The sequence below is a fragment of the Rhipicephalus microplus genome, chromosome 9 (genome assembly GCF_043290135.1).
Source record: "Rhipicephalus microplus isolate Deutch F79 chromosome 9, USDA_Rmic, whole genome shotgun sequence".
NCBI classification, from domain to species: domain Eukaryota; kingdom Metazoa; phylum Arthropoda; class Arachnida; order Ixodida; family Ixodidae; genus Rhipicephalus; species Rhipicephalus microplus.
Window position 1 is genome coordinate 133,103,356 of NC_134708.1, and position 13,910 is coordinate 133,117,265.

Genomic DNA, 13,910 nt, shown 5'->3' on the forward strand with positions numbered 1-13,910 from the left:
CTCCCAAATGTCGCTGCTGTTAGTTTCCCCGACGGGGGCAAGGAGATCTGCCCCGGGCAACATCGGCATAACTGCGGCAAAGCGGCGAGTTCGGTGCAGGCGACGGAGAGCGGAGTCTACAATATGGCGGCTCCTGCGGCCATTCGTTGCTGTTACGTCGATCATTGAAACAAGCTTGAGGGAGAATTGGTAGCAAAAGCGGTAAATATGGCCTGGTTCTCCGCAACTGAAGCATAGTGGACGGCGGTCAACAGTGCGCGCCACAAGTCGGTTCTACGAACGACTGGTCGACTGGTGGGCATCATTTGTGACCAAGTTGCGGATGCTGGCAGAGGGTGAAGCGGCGATGTTTCTGTAGGCAGAGCAGGCAGTGGAGTCGGCGGCGTTGCATTGTACGCTGAGGTCAATGACTCAATGTAAGGCCCAGTGAGGGCATTGTAATACGCACGCTGCGATAAGTTTTGTGTCAATGAAATAGGGCGACAAACGGCCGATGCATAGCTTACAGATCGCTGTCTAGTCGTCCGGGCAGCGACAATGCCTGGCAGACTTCTTGTCGCACAACTTCTGCTACGGAAGCCACGGCAGGCTCTTGCGGAGAAACAAGCAGATTGCAGATCTCCTCACGAACTACCTCATGAATTAGCTCCCGGAGAGAGCACTCACTGCTGGCAGTCATAGAAGGAACGCTGATAGATGTGTTGTTCAATCGATGCGGCTAGATGTGGTAGCCGCATCGTTGCTAGAGGGCCTGCTCTATCGTTGAAGCATCTTTAATGAATTCTGCTACAGTTGTAGGCGGGTTGCGAAGAAGACCAGCAAATAGTTGTTCCTTCACACCTCTCATCAAGTGCCGCAGTTTCTTTAGCTTCAGGCATTTCTAGGTCAGCTCGACAGAACAGGCAGGTCGTATACTCCACGAACATGGCGACACTCTCGTTAGGCTTCTGTATGCGCGACTCGATCAGCAGCTGAGCCTAATCTCGATGATCGCTGTTTGCATAGGTTTCGATGAGCTGCTTCCGAAACTCATCCCAGGAAGTCAATATGGCTTCCCTGTTCTCGTATCATGTACGAGCGCTGTCTGCCAAAGCAAAGTTAGCACGCGAGAGCTATTAGTCTATTGATTAGTGATTGGATTTGGCGACGCGCTCATACTGTTCGAGCCAATCCTCGACGTCTTCATGGGCTTCCCCGTCGAACGTCTCTGAAACCCAAGGTGGCTCAACAATCAGCTGCGAAGCTCTGGCAGTTGCCATTTCGCCAGATGGAGTCCTTGGCTGAGGAGACTCCAAGATTAACTCGGGGCCAAGACCTCGTAGTCGGCGACTGCAGCGATGGACAGGCGTGTGCACCGGAAGAACGGGTTGCGAAATCGGACTGGTAGTACCGCTCCGTAGAGGAGTGTTGAGCATCAGGCGTTGAAGTCCAGCACCTCCACCAATGTCGCGACACGGAAATAACAGAAGACAGGAATCCGTTGGGACAAGGGAAAACCAAGGTCTGTATTTACAGATTGCAAACCAGAACAAAAGACCCAACGCTGTCTTCCTCAGATCTCAGTGGTGCTAGCTCCTTGTGCTCGTTACTTTGTCCTTGGCCATCCTGACAGCTTTTAGTCGTGACAATAAAAGCCAACATGACATGCCTTCAAATTGCTTTAAAAATGGTGATTGATTTGATGGTAATATGTTAATTTAAAGGGGTCCTGCAACACCTTTCAAGAAGCCATAGAATGAATTCACTAAAAAAACTTATTGCCTGATGAATTCACCACCGCAAAAATTTTTAGAAGGCCACTTTCCCAGCTTTCACTGTGACAGTGCTGCGCAATAGCCGCAGGCCTGACGTATTTTTGTTAGTTTGTTTCTGTTCACGAGACCACCAGAGAAGGAAATAGAACAGGAGCATCATGGGACGTGAGCACAAACGCCAGGAGCAAGCCGCTTTAAAGGAGGTTGCCTTGTGGACAACAGACATTTTTTTTTTTTCCCTCGAGTGCGGTACATCCAGACGACATAAATATGGAAACCAATAAGAACACCACAGCTCAGCGCGTGTCTTACCTTATAATAGATTTGTAGCTGCTCATTTTTGGTCTCCGCTTGGAGCAGTGAAGCTCGGTTGATGTACGCCTCGGCCTGGACAGGGTCCTCGTCTTCCAGGTAAAGGCGAGCAATCTTCAGGTACGTCTCGAGCTTGTAGTCGACCGAATACTGCCTGCCACGGACACAGCCACCCATTACTAAAATGTGCCTTCATCAACCAAACAAAACCCCTCACACCTAACGGTTTATCTTATATAATTGAGTCACAGGTTCGCCGATTTTCAAAAGTGCATACCATGCAGACCCAGCGCACACCTGTAGATAACCTGATGACCAATTTCAAGACACCTCACAGTTTATTTGTTCATGTAAGAGTTCATACAAAAAAATGCTGTCTAGGGTCTAGAGTGACAACGGGTATGTTCTAATTGACATGACTATTATCTGTGATGCAATTAGATAGAATAGTTAAGAAAGGGAAAGAAGACAACCACCCATTTGTAGCACGAAGCCACAAGGAAGTCCATGCCGATTTCTCAGAGAGAAAAGCCTCTTACAGACAAAAATCATCCCGGTCCGAGACTCAAACCCGGACCCAACACCTTTCTGGGGCGGTCACTCTATTGATCGAGCTAACCAGGCAGCTAGCAATTGACGGTGCAAAGGCCAATTCATCGGAAACCAGGAGCACATGGACACAAGTATTGCAAATGGGTTCTGCAAAAACCCATGCATGCAAGCTACCCAGTGCAAGTGTTGAGTTGATGAGAATTCTGTCGCAGAGACCTAAGGATTGTAACATTAGATACTGTACTTGCCTTTAATGATGGTAGTATGCCACGAGGCGAAATTCTGAAGTAGTATTGCAGCCTAGCCAAACTACAATCAACTTGCTGGAAAAGGTTGACCACACCCAACAATACATTACGGATAGAGCTGCATGACAACTCACAAAAGAAGTAAGGCAGGCACTAGGAGAGGCTCCAAAGCAATAAATTGACTCTTGCAATGATTGCCGAGGTTGTGGCTACTAAATAAAATGGTTGAGAGGTCTTTGTGACAAAGTTTTTGCCTTTCAGCCGTTTTCCACCCTTAAACTCGAGTACCTCAAAACCATACTTTTTATTACTCAGTAGTAAACAGCTTTATTGTTTTCTAAACTCTATTAATTACTTAGATATTATTTCCTATGTATTCCAAGATAACAAGTGGATTGTTTTTTTTTCTTGAATTCTGTCTAAGTGCATACAGCTCCTGAAGCAGAATTGAAATCATGCACCTTGGAGTTTTTGTGTTACAAATTCTCATAGATTCTAATTAATTCAAAACTTAGGTGTGGTAAATATTTTCAAAAATTCAAATATTCGTCAAATTTTAATCAATCTGCTTCAGTTAAATGAGTGGATAATTTGGAATATCGCTTATGTTTCCTGAGAAAACTCCATCTCAAGATGACTAGAAAAACATGGGACCTACCCAGTGCCCTTAAGACATTTGCAGAAATGATGCAGCTACAGAATTCACAGAAATTGGTTAAATGGTGAAGCACGAGAGAAAAGCCTTGGCCGTGTAGGTGGTCCAATCAGGTTGATGACAATGACGACAATTATGATAAGAAAGAGCCATAAATGAGGCATGCATGCTCGTCCCACTTCCTGGCTAATCGGCATTGACACATGCTCGACAACAACTCCACTCACTTCTGTCCAGTTTCTAGAGGGATTCCGACAAGGACGCTGGCTGCTTCCCTCCAGCTCTGCTCTTGCACGTAGATTTCAGCTAGGTGCTGCCGAATGCTCGCCACCTACACAAGGAAACAAGGTGGGGGGGAATCCTGAAAGCCTACTTTGCTTAGCGTAACTATATGAGAACTGTACCAATTGAAGCCAATTGATGCAATGCCACTAATGCATGCATCTTGATTTTCCATTCAAATAATATCAATGCCTTTAAATAATCCAGCTAAGCTGTGCTCTTTGAAGCGGGCAATTTTTTTTTATGTGTATGCCCATGAACTTTTCCCAAACAGAAAGGGGCACTCAATAAATTGGCCCTAGCTCATTTGATACTTTCAAGCTCACGTTAGAACTGCCTTGGTAGTTACGTACATATTAAGTTCAGGGACTAAGTGACACATACCATCACGCAAAGCAAATGTTCCACATCTACTAATGTGGCCATGAGTTGCGATGCCTAACACTCCCGGTGTTACACATACCTACACAAGAAAGTACATAGCAGAACAGCTGGTGCCGTAGTGCAATAGCGGTACACTATATTGCAAAGGTTGTTGGTTTCGTTGTTTCTTCATCCCCCTCGATTTTCCTGTATACCACAATTATGTTACACTTCAATTAAAATTTACACTGTATAACCCCCTATGCTTTCCTTGGCATACCTGCCAAGTTCAAGGTTTCTGAATCCGGGAGAGTTCCGCAACGAGGGAGGGGGGGGGGGGGGGGCAACAAAAACAAAAACCAAGGACAAACAAACAAAAAACATTGCGAAAAACAAAAAGGGTTGGGAGGGGGGTCTCAATTGCAAGCGCCAACATTAGCGTTGCAGTCTTATAGTGGGTAGGAGTAGCGGAACACACGAGAGTGGAGTTTTCACTAAGGTGAGAGTCTCAAAGGGTGAACACAACTAGCAGAACCTATTTATCTATTTCGGTCAAAACAACTCGCGTGTGTCTTCCTGGGACAGTGAACGGACGGAACGACCCAGCTGGCTGTCGCAAAAGCGCAGGTCAGAGCTTTGCTCACTACTAAGTTCTTTTGACAGGAATGCCAACACCCGTTTGTCTGCTTTTTATTGCGACAGCATTTATATGGACAGTCCAGGCTGTTTTTTTTTTTTGCCGTCACCACCGCCGCCGTCCTTCACCGTATATGTATACGTATCTATATATATGAACACAAAGAAAAAAAGCCGCCCGCGCTTGGCGCCAGGCTCGTCGCGATGTGCGGATGCCTGCTTAATCTTTAACGTGTACTTCGCCACATGGATGAGGGGGGGAGGGGGTAGATGCCTGTGTGCGCGCACTAATTCTTTGGCGGGAGAATCGTGTGCTTTCGGCTTTCACAGAAACAAAAGCGCTAGTAGTCGAGCCCACAAAGGTCACTTTGGTCGCTGTACAGGCCCTTTTTTGCGAAAACAGCGCACTTTTCATACACAGCGAGATATAACAACTGGGACACTAGTTGATTTGTACTCATTGGTACCTGTGATAACGTATTGCATCGTTTTTGTTTAAACAGCGCTTTACGTGTCGAGCAGTAAACCTTGTTAGTTCGCTCTCATGCGTCATTTGTGTGCGAGCAGCGCGCTGCACGCTTCTATCTGCTTGCCGTTCTCAGCGTTACATTCCAAGTTGTTGCTGTTGCACTTATTGCTTCGCCCTTGCGGTGAAACTGGAACTTTTTTTTAAATTTATTACTTATTTACTGCTTTTAATCTACGGCTGCGTGCCCTCGGAGCTCGTGGATTGCTCTCGTGTCGCCGCGACTGCGGTTTTGTACGTGACGGTTGCGGCAAACGGTAGTTCATTTTACAATTCCTATGCGTTTGGCCGCGCACGCGCCTTCAAAACTAAGCCGCTTTATGCCATCTACGATAGCATCTGCCGCAGTTTTGTCCACAGAGTTTGCGGAAAGCAGCGTTGCTTTGACTGGTTCAGTGCACACTTTCGCTGTTCTCTCAGTTACGTCGTCGCCATACATGATCGTGTCAAGAGCGACCGCGGTTTCGTCCACAACGGTTCTGGCAACGACAATCACACGCACTGTAGAAGACAGTGCGTGCGCCGGTCGCATTCGCACTTCCGAAGCTTCGAGTACGCTGCTCTTCGCCTTCGTTCAACAGTTTCCGTACTTAAGTTCGTATCACCCGCCACGATAAGGAAATGTGTTCGGGACATTTGAATTGAGGCCCAATGAACATAGTAAAATTTGGCTGGGGAATTTCAAGAATTCGTATCTGCCGCTGTTTCGCATCACTGAGATTATACTATACGTTTAGATGAACGCTTCTTAAACTCATTTATAATAAAACAGGGTAGGTTCGAAAAGCCTGGAGTGGAATGAGCTGCTTTTTTGTCAATGCGATCAGATCACGCACAGGAACTTCGATTTCTGGGAGATTTTCATGACAACCGTACAACCGAAAAAAACGGTCAAAATCCAGGAGTCTCCTGGCCGATCCGGGGGACTTGGCAGGTATGTCTTGGTCTTACATAAGCTGCCTTTCACGTGATAATGGGCAAATAGTTTACAGCTGCACAGAAACTGCGCAGAGGAGGCTTCTAAGAATACATTCATGTTTGCAGTCTTCATTTCCCCGCAAGCTGTATTTTTGAGTTATACTCAGGTTTAGCACGTTTACAGACATAATTATATCGCTTCTCCAGAATTCTGCGTCGATTCGCAGCAATGTATAGACCAGTTTCTCCCCTTTAATAAACAAACTTTGAGTTATTAGGTGTGGCCTAAGGGGCCCTTTTTTCAAAGGAAAACCTATGAATATGATGGATAACGCAAAACTCGACTGCATACCGAGCCCACCACTGGACCATGGGACTTATGACCAAACTACTGCTGTAGCATCTGTGCATTTTCACAACTGTAATAAGCAACAGAAGAGCAACCTGGATGCTGTTGCAGCAAGCACAATGTCTACGGAGCCTGGAACAGCGTGTAAAAGGGGCATTTGCACGTTCCAAACAATGAAAATTCTCCCATCGCGATGAAATACGAGTTTGCAATTCTTTAAGAGAAAATCCTTTCAACACACATGTGCCTGGACAAAGACAAATTCTTACTTTGACCATAACTTAAAAGAGCGTCATTAAATAACATATCTTCGTACAACTAAGATGCTCACGGACGCTGCTTTGCTCTTCACCCATCTGCTGATGAAGTAGCTGAGGATGTCCAGCGACTTGTAAGCCTTTGTCTGTTGCAGCGTGTTAATTGTTGAAAACACCAAATAATTCGACGTCTCCGTGTGTCACAGCAGGCAGTCAATAGGCGCCCGGGGAAGCGTACTTACCTATGCACACATCGGAAGGACCGATGCTACCGTACATTTCAATTTTTAGCTCGGCAACGTACTCGAGTTGGCCCCGCGAGCTCTTCAAAGTACAACTGCCAAAGCGCATTCGCGTTTTCTTCTGCCATGTCACTCAGATATATCGAATAATGCTGGCAAGCTCCGGCATGGCAGTGAGCTTTCTTATACTGCAGTCGTGCACTTAGCCAGTCGGAAATGATGTCACATGCAATCCATCTAATACAGAGGGCTACGCCAGATCCAGAGTGTCAGTTCGGATTAACAAGCTTCTACTGAATATATTTTGCATGCTCACTCCCAGTATTACTGCCGAAGTCATATCTGCAACTCACCTGTTCTTCGAAAGACACGACCCGAGGCTGGACCTTATCCAATGTGTAATGAGAAACGCATTTCGAGACGTCATCCGGCAGTGAAGTCAGGTGGGTACCAACGTCAGTCAGGAGTTGTCGAGATATCACAAGGCTCACATTCTCGTTAACAACTGTCCATGAAAGAGAAAGAAAATGCCCCAGGCAACCAGTCACTAAACCGTCCCCACACACCAGGATTCTCAAACACGAGGCCCTTGGGTCTTTTGACAGCGGCCCACACACATGCATGACTGTCTTCGTCCTGTATTTTTTTTAATACCTTGTGACTGAATTTCTTTGATTTTGCTGAATTGCACTAGCATTACTTTCTCGACTATTGCAAATAATAATGTTTTGTTCATGTATGCTACTTGTACCTGACTGGCCTTCCCAAGAGAAAGGTCGTGCGAACACAGACACAAGAGAGAAGTCAGCATACCACAAATGGCGACTAGCAACTGAACTGGTACACATTGGCAGAAAAGAAAGAAGACGCAAGAACTTATCTGTGCATGCCCACGCAAAAGGACTTATCAATCCAGCATGCATAGGGATTATTATTATGTTGACTTTAATGGCACAAGGGCCATGATGGGCCAACGAGTGCCATGAAAAATTGTAAATGTGTAGCAATGGTCGGTGTATTACAATGGTATGTAGGGATGTGGGCTATGATAATGTTACGTGGCTGTATAGTGACCTGAAATTCCACGCCCTAAGGCAGGTAAAACACATAGATATTAAAATCATGAGAATGACGTGACGCTTGGAGTCACAAGTGGTCGTAGTAATAAAAGCATAAAAGGATAACAGCACGAATGCCTTGTCAACAGCCCTTGTGTCAAGGGCTACAAGGCACATGCTTTTTAATGTAGTTATCGCAGCAGCAACCTCTATGCACAGGTCGTGCTACAGGTTGCCTAGAAAGATGACGTGAAAACTACATCTCTTAAAAATGCGAGCAATGATCTGTACTTCAAAAGTGGTTCTCTACCTATGAAAATAGATGGATGCAGTGGTATTTGATGTCAGAGAGGAAGCGGAAAGTCTTTTTTGTCTAATGGCATCCAATTCCTTGCATTCAATTAAAACATGAAGCATGCTGAGTGGGTCACTGCATCTGTCACACACAGGTGCATCACCACCGGACAAAAGGTATAACTGTGTGCTGAGGGTGTGTCCTATTTGTAGCTTGGTGAGTGTTACTTGAGTGTGGCGTGGCCTTGATACAGGCAGCCAAGTTCCAAGGCTTGGTTTGGTAACAAGTAGCTTATTTCGCGTTTGCTTATCCCATAAATGCTGCCAATATACGCCCTGAGCTTTTGTTTTACGAGTTGTGTCAATTGTAGTGCAGCAAGAGCTATAGATGTATTGGCTATGTTAGCGTTGTTGTGAGCCGAGGCGACTAGTTGGTCCGCCAACACATTTCCCTGGATCTCGCGGCGCACTGGCACCCGGCACAATACAACTTGTTTGAGTGAGTAGATGGTACATAAAAGAGAGTAAAGCAACAAAAATACAGGGTTTTTATATTTGTTGAAGGTTTTCAAAGCTTTTATGACGCTCAGAGAGTCAGTGAGTATTACCACAAGTAGTAATTTTCCTTCCTTAATGTGTTTAGCGGCCACAAGTATAGCGTACGCTTCTGCTGTGAGTATACTTGAATTAGGATGGAGAATGCCAGTGCCTGAAAAAGATGAACCAACGGCAGCTTAGGACACGCTACTATGAGACTTAGAAGCATCCGTAAAGAATTCACGACAGTTGCATTTGTGCTACAGTTCAAGAAAGTGAGCACGTATACCGTAATTACTCGAATCTAACGCGCACCTTTTTTCCGGTTAAGCGAGTTCATAAATTGCATGCACGTTAGAATCGAGTACGAAAAAAAAATTGAATACGGTCATTCTACTGCCATCGGCATTTCCAAAATGGCCGCCCCTTACGTGCGTCAGCCATTTCTGCCTATGTGTTTCCCATGTGCGGCACTTCGTACGTGTGCTGAGGAGTTCGTCATCTTGTAGTGCAGTAGCATCGACGGCATAGAAGGACCGACTCCAAAAACTCTACGAGTGCACCACGATGCCGCTTTTAAAAGAAAAGTCATCGGGTGTGCCGAAACGGACGAAAATCGGACCGCATCGCGGTCGTTCAGAGTTCCCGAAACGTGTGTGTGGGACTAGCGGAAACAAAAGCAGAAGATTGTCGACAGCAAAGATTCACGCAAAGGCTTCGTTGGATCACAGCAGGGTCTGTTTCCGCAAATTGAAGAGCTGCTCGGCGAGTATGTGATTGAGCAGTGAGCGGCACAGCGGCCCGTGACGACAGAACTGCTCCAAGTGCAGGCTATGCAGTTAGCCTTAGAAAAAGGGCTAACGCGGAGCCAGTTTAAAGCGAGCAGGTGCTGGCTAACTAACTTTATGAAGAGGAAAGGCTTTTCCCTCCGAAGGCGAACCGGCATATGCGAAAAGTTTCCGGAGGAGTACGATAAAAAGCTTCACAGTTTTCAGATGTTCGTCCCAAACTTGCGGCACAACAACGGCTGCCTGCTTGGGCAAATCGGGAATGCCGATCAGTCGCCTCTTAGACATGCCTGGCACCACAACCGTCGAGAAGAAGGTGGCGAAGCAAGTTCGCGTGCTGACATCGGGCCACGGTAAAACTAGAGTGACGGCAATGCTCCGTTGCACGTCAGATAGGCACAAGCTTCCCCCGTACCCCATATTTAAATGGAAGACGCTCCCGAAAGGAGTCGTTTTTCCGAGTGGTGTGCTCGTGCGGGCAACGAGAAAAATGGGTGCGCGTCGCAATCGATGTCTTACTTTGTTTTTTTTTTTTTGTTTTTGTTTTTTTGTCGTGGAAACCGGGTGCGCGTTACAAACGAGGGCGTGGTGGAATCGAGTAAATACGGTATTTGCTATAGGTGCGTGCTTTGTAACGTCTACAAATGATGTATCACAGTCTATGAGCTGCGACTGCCACGCGGGAGCCATCAGACGGTGTTCAAGAAGTGGCACACCCGTTTCTTCAGCAAGGCTCCTCATACGAAGTGAGTAGGGCTGATGAAACGAAGAACGGTTTTGGAACAGCATTGAGCTGGACAGTTTATTGATAGTCTTGTACGAAAGGTGTTCTTTGTCCGCATTCGTTTTTAAATAACATATAAAAGACATGTACATCCTTCGCAGATGCAATGACCACAGATTGGATTCGACGTACAAACTTTCGAGACTAGTGCGAAAAGCACCAGTAGAAAGACAGCTCCCCAAATGGTAGACCGAATAAAGCATTTTCAAAGCACTTGGAGTTGGAGAGTGGTATATTATTGCCCCATAATCCAGACGAGTGCACATGAGGCTTTTATAGAAATTGATCAGACAAGTTCGGTCACTCCCCCACAATGTGCGTGAAAGTAGTTTCAGAATGTTCGTTGTCTTTACACAGTTGATTTTAATTATTATACATTTAAACCTGGATATAACAAAATATAAATTCCCGGAAAAATTCGTTATAAAGAGAATTTCGTTATATGCAGGTTCAGTACGAAAATTAAGAAACTAAAAGCGCAAATTAAACAAAAGGGGGACTGACGGCAGAGCTAAGCCAAAAGACTTATCTTACAGTAAAAACTGCATTAATATCGCGATAGCCATTATATGGACACTCTCGGCGGGTTTTTGCCGTCGCCGCCATGTTCCGTAACAAGTGCAAATTGATAACATGCCCCTGCGCATCCTTTCACGAGCGGGTAAAAGCACGTGAGCGCTGCTGAAGCAGAGATAAAATGAGTCGGTCCATCCCTATCGCCTGGAAAGTGCGTAACATCTCCCGCCTACTAAAACTGCCGTGGAATGTTCATACAGAAAGTAAACCACCCGTCTTGAACGAGCATGAAACAACGCGGGGGGGGGGGGGGAATCACTAGAGCAGCAATAATGAACGATTTCAATGGCGTTCGCGATCGCTAGCGCTCTTGCTATCTCAGCGGCTTCAACGCGAAGGGACTGTGTGAAAAGAGCACCTCTCCTTGGAGCGGCCTTATTTGCTCACACTAGCGTTTCGTGGCAGTTCCGCGATATCGGATCCAAAAGAGTTGGCTGCCAGCCTTAATTCTTTTAACATTGCAGTTTTTCCCTATCGCCCTCATTGCATTGCGTCCAACGTGCCATCGTGTTGCCAGAACTAATCGGCTAATTGATGGATCGATGGATGTGGCTCTACCCTTTAGATCAGGCGGCAGCTAATGCCACCTAGCCGTAATACTTAGTTAACTAACCACTAGATTTATCTTTTTTTTTTCCTTTAAATAGTGAAGCTGAGGACTGGTACTTTGAAGTGAAAGATTTAATTTTCACTCGTGCATTGACTTTAGCCACCAATCAGAACCTTCTTCTAGTTAATTCTACCCGCTTAAAGTCTATTTTGCCCTCCCTGTCCCTAAACCCCAGTGCTTTGAAAAACTTTGCGCCGTCATCCTCAACTATAGGGTAAAGCCCTTTACAGAACATTATCAAGTGTTCAGCAGTTTCCTCCTCCTCTCCACATGCACTGCATACCGTGTCTACCCCTTCGTATTCGGCTCGATATGTCTTGGTTTGCAATACTCCCGTCCTGGCCTCAAACAGTAGAGAACTACCCCGAGTATTATAGATTTTTTCCTTGCCATTTCCTGCTTAAAACTTCGATAAATCTCTAGTGCGGACTTCTTAATCATGCCAGCTCTCCACATGTCAGTCTCCGTTTCCTTCACTTTCTTCCTAACCGATAGTTCTTCCTGGTTTGGCCACCTGCTGTTTTCTAAGTATTAACCAGTCGATTTCCTAGTTCTCTTCCTCCATTTTGTATCGACATTCTTCATGTACAAGTAGCTGTAAACCTTCCAAGCCCAGCTCCTCCCCCATTTCTCTCAATCGCTTCTCAAATTTCATCTTGCTGCTAGCTTCCCTGCCCTCAAATGATGTTCATCCCATATCACCTTGTACTCCCTGATTTGGTGCATTCCCGTGAGCTCCTAAAGCAAGCCTACCTATTCCACGTTGCTTAATTCCTGATCTTGCTTGAACTTCTGATCTCATGCACAAGACCGCATTGCCGAACGTTAGACCAGGAACCATGACCCCTTTCCATATTCCTCTAACAACATTATACCTTTTGTAATTCCACAGTGCCCTATTTTTCATCACTGCTGCATTTCTGTTACCTTTAGTGTTCACATATATTTCGTGTTCCCTTAGGTACTTGGTACCATTGCTTATCCATACGCCCAGATATTTGTATTTCTCTGTTATCTCTAGCATGACTTCCTGTATCCTAAGCTCACAACCTTCATTGTCATTAAAAATCATGACTGCTGATTTTTCCTTACTGAATCTGAAATCTAACCTATCTCCCTCATTACCGCAGATGTCCACCAATCTCTGCAAATCGTCCTTGTTGTCGGAAATCAGCACTATATCATCTGCGTACATGTGTGCTGATAGTGCCTGTTCAATGAGTTTTCCTTCTTTGATGAAAGGAAGGTTGAAGCCCAGTCCACTTCCCTCTAATTTGGCCTCTAGTCCTTGTAGGTACATCATGAATAATAAGGGTGACAGGGGGACACCCTTGCCTAAGCCCCCGTTTTACCTCTGCAGGCTTGGATACCTGTTTTCCCCCCTTTATAACTACCTTGTTACCTTTATAGATATCCTTTAAAAGATTAGCGACATCTCCCACGCCTAGTGTATCCAGTATTCCCCACAATCCCTCTTGAACCACGCTATCGTACGCTCCCTTGATATCCAAAAACGCTAGCCACAGGGGCCTGTGTTCCTTTTCTGCTATTTCGACGCACTGCGTCAGTGAGAACAGATTGTCATCCAACCTCCTGTGTTTCCAAAACCCATTTTGCAGTTCTCCCAGCACCCCCTCAACCTCTATCCATGCCTGCAGTCTTTCCTTTATAATCTGCATCGCCAATCTGTAGAATACTGATGTCGCTGTAATAGGATGGTAGTTGCTTATGTCAGCTTTGTCCCCCTTTCTTCTATAGATCATGCTCATCCTGCTAAGCTTCCATCCATTGGGGACTTCACCATCAATTATTGTTATGCTTACTGCCTCTCTCAAAGTCTGTTTAAACTTCGGACCCAATGCCTTTATCAGCATGATTGGAATGCCATCTGGGCCTGTTGATGTACTACTTGGAACCGTCTTCTCAGCCCCTTCCCACTCTCGTTGTGAAAATGGAGCCATTGCGCCACTTGATTCATCCTTGTCTATTGTGGTGCATAAAGCACTTCTTTGTTGAAATTTTTCTGTCACCCTTGTTCTTATATATTCAATAGCTTCGTCCCTTTTTAGACTAGCACCTTGAGCTGTAGTTATAAACCTCCGCTCTAGGCTTGTTTCATTTCTTAGGGAGTTTAGATGGTTCCAAAATTTTGCAGCTGCCTTTCTATCT

General features: G+C 45.6%; 1 protein-coding gene and 1 pseudogene across 2 annotated transcripts in view; one reads left to right on the top strand and one right to left on the bottom strand.

Annotated features, from left to right (window-relative positions):
• Nucleotides 1–13,910, top strand: part of LOC119163075 (uncharacterized) — a 392,637-nt pseudogene that overhangs the window by 194,220 nt on the left and 184,507 nt on the right.
• Nucleotides 1–13,910, bottom strand: part of CSN4 (COP9 signalosome subunit 4) — a 99,490-nt gene that overhangs the window by 76,827 nt on the left and 8,753 nt on the right. For both annotated transcript variants that reach the window (XM_037415000.2, XM_075874325.1), the window contains exons 3-5: nt 7,448–7,599; nt 3,749–3,852; nt 2,067–2,220 (exon numbers count right to left, since the gene is read on the bottom strand). In XM_037415000.2, the coding sequence (XP_037270897.1) occupies nt 2,067–2,220; nt 3,749–3,852; nt 7,448–7,599 (410 nt within the window). The remainder of the gene's footprint in view (nt 1–2,066; nt 2,221–3,748; nt 3,853–7,447; nt 7,600–13,910) is intronic.